Below are 15,046 nucleotides of genomic sequence, written 5' to 3' on the forward strand. Positions count from 1 at the left end.
TGTTTTTCCTCTCACAAGAACAAGGAAATTAGATTTTGAGAGCCCCAGATCAGCATAAACGGACCTTGAATGTCTTGATTACTTTAGCATTCCGGTTAAAATTATAATACGAAACTTTGAATTCATGAAATAAATTACTGGTAATTATTAGTATTATTATCAAGATTTTTTTTAGGAAACTACACGAGCTTGATCGCCGAATTTAGACTGATGCGCCTCCTAACGGGTAGCATCATGAACACATATGCACCATCAACAATGATTGTAACCATGAGCTGGGTCAGCTTCTGGCTGAAAGTTGATGCAGTTCCAGCAAGAGTGGCACTAAGTATTACATCTCTACTTACTCTCTGTACTCAGGTATCGTGTTTATTTTGAATAACTACCACTGTTTTTTAATATTCTTGTGCCTGAGTTGTATATTTACTAATAATTCACCGTGAATCAAATTTCAAATTAAGGCAAAATGATAATTTCAGATTGCCGTAGATTTTGAATAAATATTCACGGATATAAATCAAATGCAGTGTGATTCGGTTAAGCAAGTACAGACTTCAGGAAGGGGTAGGTACTTCAAGGATAATTCAGAATTACACAATAATGTAAGGGAGAAACGCAGTCCTTGTGTCTTAATTTACGAAGAACACACAAGAAATGAAAAAAAAAATGGGAATAAACACAAGAAATTAAAGACAGAGAGATATATGACTAATAATATTTAATCAATAAATGGTTATACTTCCTTCATTCAGAGGTCACAGCAAGTGTTCGAAGTTACAGCCGCCAGCCAGGCACATGCATGACATCGGCGCAGCATAGAATCACGCATTTTGTGGAATACCGGATTGGATTGCACTGTACGATAGAAATTGGGATGACTCAACCATAGATGGGTTATAACTATGACCATTTCCTGTGTTATGGTAGAAATATAATATAAGAATCCATATGCTGTTGTATCGCGTTTAATGCGAACCTAATGCGTTTTAACTAGGAACATTGATAACATTCAATACTTTCATTTGCAGTACTGCCAGTTTTGCACAATACTTCGTATTAGTATCAAGAATAAGAAATTGTTAATAATTCATTTCATGTAATTACGTCGCAGTACTATCTGTAACATCCCTCTAAAATTTATAATGTTGCAATGACAGACATATAAATCAGTAAAGACAACTCCCAGTCACCACAGAATCATCTTGGTACGTATGATGTACACTTCCTGTTCTGCAATGTGTTTCTTCTACTTCCAAATCTTGTGGTAAAACGAGATAACAAACTGTTATTCCTAGCTTTCCCTTTCTGTGCTTTTTTGGCTCTCACCAAAACAAGTGGTAAGGCTAGGCAAAGGTGATATGGAACAGTGATCAACAAGCGTAAAATCTTTTGTTGTGGCCATTTAGTGTTTCAACAATCCTTTAGGTGGAGCATCTTGTTTTCCTGAGCGTCATTCAACAACATAAGTTAAACACGTCGAATTGCACATAGATGCATATGACAACTCAATTTGCCCAAGAAAAGAGCCTAATCTATACAATTTCTCCGTACTCACTTCTTACAATGCAGTTTGCTCAAAAGTGATAACAACAGCTATGCAGATGCATGTTTCAAAATCTCAGAAAACATCTAACTTCATTGTTTGCTTTCGAACATTGTGCGAAGTTACCTGAATCGTCAATATGATGGTCAATTCACAGAAGAGCTTTTGAATTAAATGCTGTCAAGTTCGGTATTGTTGATTGTGTGCCATTTTTGCCTTGATATTGAGTGCTAGGATTTCTCCAATGGCAAATGTGTACCAGAATGTTATCACACACTACAACAGATATTTTTCGTGGGGCCAAATTCAATGTGTCTCGAACATCTACAAAGTCTTAATAACTTATAAACAAGGTACATATGGTGGTTCAATCTTCCTGTCTAATAAACTTAACTGATGATTAATTCCCTCTGTAAAATTACCTCAAACCTGTTGATATGGTCAAAGTATATGAGAATGGTAAACGATACATAGTATCAACGTTTAAGAATCTATACTCTAGTCCTCAGCTAAATAGGCACATTATGAGGCATGGATGTTATTCCATATATTTTTGCATATGTCCATTCTCTACTTCAGAATTCTGCCTAACTCTCAAACTACATTTATCTTATTTATAGAATCTTCCAGGAGTATAACGCAACCAGTTTTTTCAAACTAAAACATTAACCTGGTACAATCTTTTTAATCTTTATTGTTTTGTGCAATCCATGTAATAATCAACTTTTCTTTTTATAAAGAATTTGCATTCCCGAAAGTGAGGTAGATAATTATTTGGAATATATGAACTCTGGGATGCGACTTCATTAAGAATCGCGCAGTTTTTTTTTTTTTTTTGTTGTTGTTGTTGTTGTTGTAGGATGGAATGAAAAAATTTAATATGGATATTTACCTCGTATGAAATATTTTACCTAGCATAAAAAATGCTTTGCAAAATAACATAAGTACCATTTATATTAAACAATAAGTTTTAGAATGATAGCAATTATGAAGCTGCAATTTTGTGACGAAATAGAAAATTCTAATTCAAAGAACACCTTCAAGTGTTTCTAATTTTTAGCCAGCTTATATTTACAGGAGTATTGTAAATGGAGCAACAGCTATCTGCCTGAGCGTAATCTACAGCCAACTATGAAACAGATACTTAGCCATGCATTCTTTTTTTAAACTTTTTGTATATTTTACAGGAAACTGAGCTCGTGGTTTATATGATTTTAATTGTTGCTTTCAGTCACATCAAATATAGATCTATGACGGAATATTCTGGCATTTGATAGCATTTGGTAGGTCCTTTAATAATTAAGAAATATAATATACAACCATAACCTCTCCTACTTTCGATGAAAGCAATCTTTCCAACGTTATCTCCAGCTCCAGACAGAAAATGTACTCATGCACTCCTGGCCGTTACGAAATGCAACACCAACAAAGGAGAAAAGATAATACAACCAAGTTCATTTTATAAATTCCTTATATACAAATAAGGTAAAGTTAGGCGAAATCAATAAAATTTAAAATAAGTTAGACAATAGAATCAGCGATGGTAAATACCGTATGTTGCCACTAGGTTCTGTTATACAACGAGGCTTTAGATGTTTGATTATGGCAAAACACACTATAGCTGTCTGCGTAAGGAAAGAGATACTTTCAAGCAGTACGTTCTAAAGGAAACCGGTTCATATTAACTACATCATTAACCTATTGGAGGGGGAGTAACTAGGTAACAATGTAAGCCATACGGTCGATGATACTTTAAACGGCATTTTCGGATATTGTAGTTCAGACAGTTATAATATAATACATTGTTAGAGTTAATCTCTTGTTCCGGATCTTTTTTAATTGATTCTGAGCGTGTTCCAGGAACTCATTAATTGCATACGCTAACCATTCTTTTGTCCTGTCATGCTTTGTCAACTATGCAAATTTTATGTCAATTGGCAGTGCCCTTTATGGCATTACAAATGGTCTGCTGTTCATATTGACCACATTACACCAACACACTTACCTGGCTGTCTCTGCTACACATATTGAGAAGTTTCTTAGCTTAGCCCTTCAAAATTTATTATTGGCATGGGACTGAGAACAAATGAATTTAATTAGTAAAATCAATGCCAAATTATTTATAAATGCGATAGTGATGTTACTAAAATTCTTCAGATCTCATAACGCTTTACTTGAAGTATGTACTAAAATTTTTACTTACCAATACTAGAAATGTTGAAATGCGAATGCTTACATGTGACAGTAATAATAAACAATTCAAGCAAAGATATGAAATAAACTTTTTTCATACCGCAGATTCGTATATATAAAATTTACGGGAATTTTCTTTCTTTCTTTATTTTATTTCATTTACTTATTTATTTGTATACCTGGAAAATTCTTTTATATCTAGAACATACTTTTGTGTGGATAACTGGTGTATCACCAAAGATTTAGGTTAATATATTGACTGATAATGTAATATATATTAATATATGACAGATCTAGAATATTTTATGATGATATAATTAAAAATTCTTGCTATCGTTTTACAATATCGAGCATCTCATGATTTTATTTAAACAAAATGGGCATTTGTTAAAGAAGTGCATACTTTTTTAGAATTAAATAAAAATTTATACACATATAAATTAATTAATATTTTATAAATATTTTACTTCACCTCATATTAGAGGTCAGCTTGCGAATTTTTCTTCATTTTGATTTCTGAGTATTTCTAACATAGGTTCAACAATACAAGGCTCAGTTACCACCAGTCAGTTACCTCAAAGCTATGGATATATGGCTTTTTATATGCATCATCATGGTCTTCTCAACGATTTTAGAATTTGCGGTTTCATACAACATCCATAAAAAGAAATGCTCTAAATGTCAAACTGCAAGTCAGGTACGTATTTTCAAGAACTTGAAAAGCAGTTTATTAATTATATTTGCTAGTATCTAAACTGGTGTGCAAAACTTAAGCAACAATGTAAAAATTTAGCAGATAGCCATAAAATTGCAGAAAAGAAGGTCTGGAGATCAATGAACACGTCAGTAGAAACGTCATGCGTATGCAAATATCAGGAACGAAACGTCAGAGGCGACGTGAGCGTACGCAAAACGCGTGATGTCGGCGCGCGCAGCTCAACAGTAGAATAAAAGGAAGGACGGAGACGCAATTCAACATATTCGCTGCAAGTGCCAGTGAGTTAGTTCTTGAAACATGGCTAGAATAAATCACCTGGACGACTTCACACGTGGAAGAATGATCGGAAAGCTGGAGGAGGGGCGTACTGTCACCAGTGTAGCTGCAGAGTTCAGAATCAACAAAAGTGTCGTTTCGCGCGCTTGAAAAGCGTTCCAAACCACAGGTACAGTTGTTAGAAAGGTTGGTGGTGGCCGCGCGAGCACGACTACTGCAGAAGATGACCGATATATCGTCCTGCAGGCGAAAAGAGGCCGACAGCAGTCAGCAAGCGCCATTGCTCAGCAACTCTGTACAGCAACGGGGCGACAAGTGTCGCGGTTTACTGTGGCCAGACGCCTTCACAAAGGGGGCCTATTCGCCCGCCGTCCTGAACGCTGCCTCCCGTTGAAAGTTGGCCACCGACGCCACCGTTTATAGTGGTGCAGAGAGCACAAAAACTGGACAACTGATCAATGGAGTCGTGTCCTCTTTACGGATGAGAGTCGGTTCAGTACCAGAAGCGATTCTCAACGCGTTTTGATTTGGAGAGAGGTCGGGACCCGGTTTTATCGCAGTAACATCAAGGAAAGACACCGTAACTGTGGTCCTGGAGTTCTTGTCTGGGGAGGCTTTATGCTGAACGGGCGAACTGAGCTCCACATTTTCGACATAGGGTCTGTAACCGGGGATCGCTATTGTGAGGAGGCACTACTTCCCCACGTGCGTCTGTTCCGAGGTGCCATTGGCCCAGAAGTAATTTTTATGGATGAGAATGCACGGCCACACCGGACTCCTGCTGTTCAGAAGCTACTCGAAAGTGAAAATATGACTCGAATGGATTGGCCAGCGTACTCCTTTCATTTAATTCCGATAGAATATGTATGGGATGCTTTGGGAAGACATCTTGCGGCACGATTACATCCACCGGGGAACACCCAACAAATGAAACAGATACTTATTGAGGAATGAGCACTTTTACCTCAAGATCTGTTGGACAATCTGGTGCTGAGTATGGAGAGACGGAGCAAAGCAACCATTGCAGTGAGGGGAGGGCATATCCCATGTTCAGGAACATCTGTTTGTTGTTTTTCCTCTTGGATAGACAATCGTGAGTAACGATACTATGCGTTCAATAAAGCTTGTTTTTTTTTTATTCCGTACCGTCATTCAATGCATTGTATTCCTTTTTCAGCTCCGATGCTTTCGTCATCCTTTACGTACATAATACTCTCCTTCATTTTTGCATTTCATGTCTCTCAGTTGATTTCTTGTGGAGTTATGGCAAAAAACCCTGCTGTTGCTTAAGTTTTGCACACCAGTGTATTTTCCCTTTGATTAATTGAAACATTATATTACACAAGTACTTTAAAAATGTATAAGATTGAATATATAAAGTTCTAGTAATAGAGGTAACTCAAGCGACACTTTCAAATGCATCTTTTCTGTATACATTTTATGTTACTTCTTTTTAAACTATTTTTGACATCAATCTCTGAGACTTGAATTTTTTTTAATCAACTGAGCATTACCATCTCTATTTTAAAATTATCTAATGATTACTTATGGAATAATTTATTAAATATTATAATAAGGAGTTAGATCCATTTTTTCCTAAAAACATCACGTAAAATTATCAGAATCTCGAATGATTTCATCAGAGCGAAAAATATTCCTATCCTTTAAATTTTATCCTATATTTGATTAAAATCGGATTTCTGTCACACAACAATTTCAGAATTTTGCAATGCACATCGATTTTAATCAGCTTCTCCCAACTTGAAAGAGAGAAATGCTACCAATGAAGTTCCCATTTAATGGTAAGGATTGTTTCAATTACAGCGTTTAGTATATGCTACAGATAAAAAGCATACTTTTGAACAATTCTGCATTAGTAGAAGACACGATCTAATCATCAAGATTCGTGTTTCATCTAGTTAAAACAAAATGACTTTTATGACTTGTAGGTATTAGTTATGTAAAATTCAACGATTTTTAACTGAAAATGGTTTCTATTTTTCCAAAGCATAATTATATTGTTATATTTCAACAAAAACTATCTATGTATCACTTAAAATATGTCTCAAATTTTAACTAATTTAATTACCGAAACTGTAGATTCTCACTCAAAATTAAAATTTCTAAATTCTCTATAAAGGCAAGAAAAATGATCTTACCTTTTCTATCTTCCGGATGGCCGAAGATACATCCACTCTGATCGCTAAAATATCTAAATTCAAAGATTCTTCCAAATACCGATACTTTTGGGAAATATAAACAGATTATATTTATATACATTTATATACAATTATTAGATTACGTTTACATGAACATTACACGCTTTTCTTCATACAATCTTTCAAGTTCTTGTTCTGGTTCTAGTTCAATGCAAATCAGAGTTCTATTTGCGTTTTTGTTTTGATTATTCTAGAGTTTAGATGTAACGGCGCTGACAGTTCAGAGTTTATATATAACAGAAACTACCAACTACCTTAAAAGGTGTCTTTTTTTGGCAGTTATCCTTTTCTAAATGTTATACAGTGTGTCCTATAAACGTTGCGACAAACTTTTGAAGGAGGTATGGCACATCATAAGGATTAAGAATTGCATATGAACCCATGGCCAGAAACATCACGGTACGCCGCAAGGTGCTGTACAGGAGAGCTCTTGTGGAAAGACAGGATTGCCTCATTCCAGGGGTACGCATCATACGAAAAGCATGCAACGCTATACGAATGGAGAGCTAGACATGTACTTAAGGTAGCTGAGGTTAATGGACGAGCTCCTGCGCGCATTTATCAAGAACGCTTCCCTGACAGACATCAAACCCCACCATAGTTTGTTTGCACATCTGCATCAAAATTTATGTGACTACGAGTCATTAAGAAGTGGCATGACCAGTGAGGGCAGGCCAAGATCAACTCCCGCGGTCGTTACAGAAGAAAGTGTGTTGGATACGGTGCAGAGTAATCTAAAGACTAGCATACGTGCCATTGCCTCTCAATTAAGAATAACTCGTACTAGTGTCCAGCGCGTCTTGACCCATCTTGAACGTGTGCATTTCACGCAGTGGTTTCTGTAAGAAAGTACTCGTGATGTTAATTTCCCAGCTTTTGTGTTGTTCACAGATGAGACCACATTCAATAGTATGGCGTATTCGATCACCACAATCAGCATTTGTAGTAAGACTCGCCTGCGCAGCTGCTACAATCAAAGAAACTCCCAGTGTGTTTGAACATGCCCGGCAATCAATGGTCCTTCGGTGTCAGGCATGTTTGGAGTCTGATGGTGTAAGCTGCCGTACACCATTTGTAATTCATGTCCAATAAATGTTTCAAATTACTCTCTTGTTTCCTTTCTCATCTTCTACCTCTGCTACCACTTACCCCTGACATCTCCGGGCATAGATTCCTATGCAATTCTTAATCCTTATGATGTGTCCTACCTTCTCCAGAAGTTTGGGGACATCTAAGGGACACCCTGTATATTTTCAAATTATTAAAATTGAGTTCTATATTTTATTCGTCACAGACATTATTTCTGATTTTCAGTAAGCTACAGATAATAAATATAATTGTGTACCATTCACGTTATTTAAATCTAATCAGAACTTCTAATGCAGTTGTTAAGATATCGTATATTAATACATTCATATCAATAAATCAAAATAAATAAAATGTGAAGCCTTTGATAGAAGTCAACGTTGAGATGTAACAAACGAATGTGTAGTTAATCAATGTGCTTTCGCACGATTCTAGAGACAACTAACACAGCTATTACAAGCTACAGCCGCGGTTAATTGAGCAAAACTACACAGGATATTTACACACTTTCAAACGATTTTCGAAGCCTTTAATTAATGTCTAAAATGTAAAGAGTATTTTTTTTATTATGTTTCGATCTGATAGCCTTTCTTTCTGGACTCTAATTCTGCATCGTAATTTCCATCATAGAAGGGCTTTTCGTCAAATTTTCAGGGATACAAATTTCTATTCCTCTTCAACAACTTTCAGAGTCCATCAATTGTAATGGGTTTTCTCTTAGAAAGAACTTTTTTTTCAAGAGACGAAAGGAACAATAATCTGTCGATGAAACGTCAGACTTCGCAGGAATACATCGAAAAGGCATATATGCAATGGCTGTATCAGTCTTCAGTTTTTAAGGAATGCAATGGTACTTTTCGAAGTATGACTTGTTTCTTTGTCTTGACGAAGTCACTCTTTATAAGTCATTACGAAATGAATTTCTTCTGTAAATATTGGATGAAAAACTTTTCTGTTAATAGTACATTGAGTTGATTTTAACATTTTTTCCACTCTTCTTATTTTAAATTTCCCATTGTAAGAAAATCCTGCAACAATCATAAACCTCTTAGCGAAAATTTCTTTACATTGACGGAGCCAGGTTTGTAAAATTTCTCCTCTTCATTTTCCATAATAAATGGATTTTCCTTTTTATCGCAGTCATTTAGGTAAACCCATGCGTCACAAAAAGCCACATTCCATTTATTTCCTGCTAAACAGTTTTCCTATACAGCTCTACAAATTGTTCTGTGTTGAGCCACGTGCCTCGGCAAAAGCTGGGGAACATTATGTTGTTTGCATTTTAAGGTAATATTTTTGGTTTACTATTTATTTATTTTATTGCTACAGATGATTTTCTGCATCGGCAGATTTTATCTTATTACCAACGACGTAGCTTTAGAAACACTGCGTATTCGTTTGGAGTCTTTATTCCATGTAAAAGTAATGATTGACACTTTTCCCTTTCCGATTAATAATGTTGCTTATTTTGCACTAGAAATTTTAATACCATGCATTTCAGAAAGTTTTTGAATTATAAAAAAGTAACAATTTTCTTTTCGGAAAGTGCAAAAACATATCTTTTAATTCACGGTTTGTTACTAGCGACATTTTGAAAGAATACATTTAAAAGTAATAGACGATATTTCTCATTTCAAATAATAAGCTGTAGCCAGAAAGTTTTGTTCCAAAATACTTCCTTTTTTAAAATTCTTAATCGAAATCGTTCTCAAAACACAGGCTAAGGAATTCGCCAGATACTTTGGAAAGACTGGAAAAGAGCAAATTTAATACCTGCGTGAAATAATAACTGTAATAAAATCTTAATATGTTTTTGATTAGATTTATTATTCAGTTGTTTTAGTAGATATAGCAATGTTAATCTGTTTTCTTCCTTTAATCCCCATATTTCTTACAGAATCGGATATAGCGAAACAAACTTCCGGTTTATCAGAGCAAAGTAATCTGGTTCTGCTAATTCCCTATCCAGAGTTTACAGCGATAGAACAAAATACAAATACATAATAAATAAAAAATTGCCGTGTATATTTCAAATGGAGGTTAAATGAACAATAAGCCTTGATGTAGTGATATACAGTTAGTGAAACACGTCCAGTGTTCTCTTCCCAAAATAATCGAGAGGCTCATTTCATACTAACATAACTAAATTAGGAGAATATATATGGCCACTATAGAAATTTATTTGTGACCTCAGGTGAGTTTCGGATTCGCATATTTTTTTTTTTTAGTGACACCGTGAGTTTTAGTGCTCATTAATATACTGACAGAAATATCTGTCAACTTCGTCAAAGGAAAAAGGCAAAAGATTTTGGGGAAAAAATTCAAAAATAAGAACATAAATGCAACTTAACAGAGAAAACCGACACATATTTCACTATTCTGAAAAGAATTGCAGTAACTATGCATTATCCACTTTTAATTTTAGAATAAAGATACTCAAAAGCAACCAAAATAAAAAGGTGAAGATATTTTAAAACATGATAGGTGTTTTTTAAAAAACGTTTCATTTTAATGATATTTTTTATAAAAGACGTTATTTTAATACGGCAATATCATCATTATATTAATTAAGAAAATGTCATGAAATTTGCAAATTACCGAATCAAAACTTTTGAAAAATTTATCTTAATGTCGCGAAATTTAGAAACGCACAACAAAATATTTATATTTCAAAAAGAAAATTTGTTTTTGATATAATAATGAGGGTGACCAGACAAAAGCCCACTGCACCAAAGCGCACGCGACAAAAAGCCCATTTAAAAGACCCCACTGGGATAAATGCCCACGCGACTAATACCCACACCGGTGAAAGCGCACATTGATAAAGCCCACACAGATAAAAGCTCACATTGATAAAAGCCCACATTGATGAAAGCCCACATAGATGTAAGTGCAGGCTGATAAAAGCCCACACTGACATAAACCCACACCGATATATATGCTACGTTAAAATTAATATTTTTCCCTTTTTTCTTCAGCTTCACAAAGCAGATTCGTAAATAAAGATAAAATAAAAAATAAATTAAATTAATAACAAATAATTGAACAATAAATTTACGTAGCGGAACACATTTCATTTTGGGCTCGGCTGAATTAAAATCCTATATGTATATAGAACAGAGAGTCAATCAAAATAATATAATTAAAAACATATGCATGTATGTGTAACTTTGTTTTTATATTTACGCGACAAAAGAAGTGCCCTGGTTAAGTCCGACAAAGGGAGGTGAAAGGGAATACTGGCCATACTACTTCTTTTAATTCTACAAAATTTATAAGGAGTATAAAATGTATGAAAATTTTCATCATATACAGAGAATAATTTATGAATAATTTAACACTGCAGAAAATTTTGCATATAATTAATTTAATGTGGAGAATTAAAGCCGAATTTTCATTTCAACGAAAAAAGTAAAAGTACCGTCTCTATTATGATTAAGAAAACATTTGTGTGCGCTATCACAAACACTGTTTTAATGGTGAGTTAAAAGCACGGTTTCAAATAATCTAGTTAAATTTTGACAATTTTACATAAATTAATTTCATTCCCACTTGAAATTTCATTTTTAATCATAATACTTATTACTCGTAAAATTTTTCAGGAAGTCATAGCTATTTTGGATTTCCTGAAAATGTGTGCTTTTTTTAAGTGGGCATTCGTCTTGTGGGCTTTTGTCATGTAGTTTTCTAACTGGCCGCTGGCTATTCAGGAGGGAAACCATTGCGTTCCTCATGGAGGTAGGAAGTAAGATGGAGTAGCCCTAAACAAGTTTCTCCCGTACCCTGCTCTGAAGCACCGGCGATCCCTACGTGGTGACCAAAACATTGGGTCATTTACCATTGAGTTCAATGGGATTTGACGCGTTCGGATGTAAATATTTTGTAATTACGTCGTAAATATACCTATAAATGTATATAATTTCTTTTTCTACAACACTTCAGAATCCTAAGTATATGAAAAAAACATATTTTTAAACAACATTTCATTCTGAACGGAATTAAATGCTATACTTTTCACAGGACAGTTTTCTCAGAATGGTTTAATTTGAATGAAATATTTTCACAAGTTTTCGTTAATTACATTAGAAAAAAAAATTAAGGTAATTCAATTTTATTCGGTTAAGGTACAAAAATTAAGATCAAAGTTTATTGTATTATTAATATTAAAATTATGCATTATTTCTTTTCTATTTATAGAGCTTCTTCCTAAAATACTTTCCTACCTCCACGGCGTTCCTTTTCTTTTGCCTCCAGCTGTGTGAAAAAGCAGTTAAGGACAGGCGAACTTTGCTTAATTGCTTTGGTGCCAAAGAATGGCCTCAGAAGGGAGGGGGTGGCAGGAGAGCAATTAAAGATTGGTCAGGAATAAATTAAAGAGGATTTTAAATGTTTTTGTTAGTTACTAGAAAATAACATTATCTGAAATTCCGCTTGTAACTGAAGTTAACTCCTTTCTTGCATTTCTTGTTCTTGAATAACTTTTTATCTAAGGATTTACTTAGAATTTCAATTACTTTAAAAATTTCAATAACTGGAAAACGAGAGGAATTAAATATTTCTTAACCATCCTTAAAGGGATAATTCACTGTTTTTGCGCTCACCAGCGGCCTAGCGGTAAGGTCGCTGAACACTGGTAGTTCGGTCCGAGGTTCGAATCCCGCGAACGGGCTGGCTGCAAAGGGTGTTTTCGTGGTTTTTCCCATGTGTAACGTTTATACAAGCCAGTTTCCCTTAGAAAGTCCTCCACGAAGGCATCCCTCCCCTTAGGCAGAGAGCCCTAGTGTGCTTTGACGTAATTAAATACACCACACCACTATTTACCTCCTCGCGTTTGCAGTAAAACTGCAAAGTGGAAAAATATGCTAGTTCCTGATTTGATAGTGTCTCTGACAACTTTTTGATGAACTAATTGAGCATGTCTGCTATATCGAAGCAAAGCCATCGTTTAAAAGAAAAACTACTGAACTATTTCTATAAAATTTACGTAAAAGTAATATTTTTTATTTTAACTTTCATATGGTTGAAAACGCAACCATATGACAGTTAAAATGAAAAATATGACCCCATATAAAAGTTAAACTATTCGAATAATTTTAATAACGAAGGTTTCTGAACTCAAGAAAAAGAGGATTTAAGAACCATGAACCCAGCGTTGTAAGAAAAGTAATCTTGCACATTAAAAATAGTTTTTATTTCAATAAAAAAATATTATGCTACTCGATTAACTGTAAACGCTTAAAAACAGTTCATTTTAATTTACCGTAAATATTTATATACAAAAACTTTCAATGAAGCAAATTTAAACAGCGTTTAGAAACTGAATTTCACTGGAACACTTCTTTTGTGGGTTTTATGCTGTTATTACATGTTGAATATTATTTTGCCTAGTTTAAGAAAAAGAAACACATAACATGTAAAAATTTATTATTTAGGAAAACTTTCAAATTAAGGTTATTTTCTTTACCTCGAAATACATTGTTTTCCCTATACGAATTTCGGGGCCCACCAGCGACCCAGCTCTAATGTCGCTGAACACTGGTAGTTCGGTCCTAGGTTTGAATCCCGCGAACGGGCTGGCTGCATGGGTGTTTTCGCGTTTTTCCCCATGTGTAACGTGTATACGAGCCAGTTTCCCTTAGAAAGTCCTCCACGAAGGCATCCCTCCCCTTAGGCAGATAGCCCTAGTGTGCTTTGCCATAATTGAATACACCACACCACCACCCTATACGAATTTCATATTCTGACAACACAGAAATAGTGGCCACATAACTTGTAGGAGATATTTCTTATAAACCTCGTGTGTTGGCGATCAAGTAATTATGGAGCTACGTTTTGAATAATTTTTCCCTTATTGAACGAGTTCAAAAGTTTTTAATATCTTGTTTTCTATCATGAAATGTTTCACCAATTTTTAAGGTTCTTTCCTAAGAATAATTCATTAAGCAGGATCTAGTAAGAACATGTAAGGTATACTTCAAATTTGATTTCTTAGGTTTATTAGGTCTGGTTACCAAATAAACGTTTTTGAAGTCAACATCAAATTTTAAACATAATTTTTTTTTTTAAATTTGTGTCTTAACTTTTATTTTCAAAAAACATGCACGTAATCCGAAGTTTTATATAACAAAAGTTAGTATAATGACAAATTAAGTTATCTGTATATTCAGTCACTATTAAAAATTAATTCTGTCTAGGCTATGGGCCCTCAGTCAGGAGGAATAGCCCTAAGGGGAATTTCACAGTTTCAGAGAGCAATTTAGTCAACCTTTTCTTTACGTATTAAGTATTTAGATTTAGTTTATGAATACGAAAAAACACTTTTATTCAAATTTTGGTATTTACCAACATGTTTTATACTTGTTTAATTTACATTAAAAATAATCCATATTTAAACAAACGCATATGCACTTTTCAAGTTTTGGGAAGGAGAGGTTGAATGATCGTTTAGCAATGGTGAAAAGGGCACATGAGGAGAAAACTTTTCAGAATCACTGGTCTAGACTGAGCCAACTTGAATTAAATATAGAATTTTATACTTTACGGATCTTTAGTTCTTACTGTAGAGCTTCCTGGATCGCTCGAATACGAGCCGATTGTACTAACCTTTACACAACGAAGGCATTCTGGAAGGAGGGAGTAAATACTTTATATACTCCCCTTTTTAAAGATGACTGGGCATTAGGGCACCCAGTCGTCAAATCTTGGTGGAGAAGAACCATCATCCATTTTTTTTTTTTTTTTTAGTTCAGGCGTCATGCTGGAGACGTGAAAAATGAGCAATACGCTCGCCGGGACTCTAACTTGAACCTCTCGAATACGCGCCGAGTGTGCTAACCGTTACACCACAAAGGCATGCTGGAAGGAGGGAGAAAATACTCAACCAGTGGTTATGTATTACTTCAGCCTGTACTGTTAATTCTACTTTACACTTCCTCACCCGAATGTAAATAAGTTACTAAGTAAACATGTTTAGTATGCAAATGAATTAAGAGTATTTAAGGCGAAACTTTT

General features: G+C 34.7%; 1 protein-coding gene across 1 annotated transcript in view; it reads left to right on the forward strand.

The window, feature by feature from the left end:
- LOC146996779 (gamma-aminobutyric acid receptor subunit rho-2-like) overlaps positions 1-12,409 on the forward strand; it is a 59,844-nt gene extending 47,435 nt beyond the window's left edge. The window contains exons 6-8 of the mRNA XM_085819664.1: positions 176-360; positions 4,272-4,433; positions 12,233-12,409. Coding sequence (XP_085675790.1) covers positions 176-360; positions 4,272-4,433; positions 12,233-12,409 — 524 coding nt within the window. The remainder of the gene's footprint in view (positions 1-175; positions 361-4,271; positions 4,434-12,232) is intronic.
- Positions 12,410-15,046: the final 2,637 nt, after the last annotated feature.

Source organism: Stegodyphus dumicola, chromosome 6 (genome assembly GCF_044657685.1).
Source record: "Stegodyphus dumicola isolate Sdum_Otavi_A_Nest chromosome 6, ASM4465768v1".
Classification (NCBI taxonomy): Eukaryota; Metazoa; Arthropoda; class Arachnida; order Araneae; family Eresidae; genus Stegodyphus; species Stegodyphus dumicola.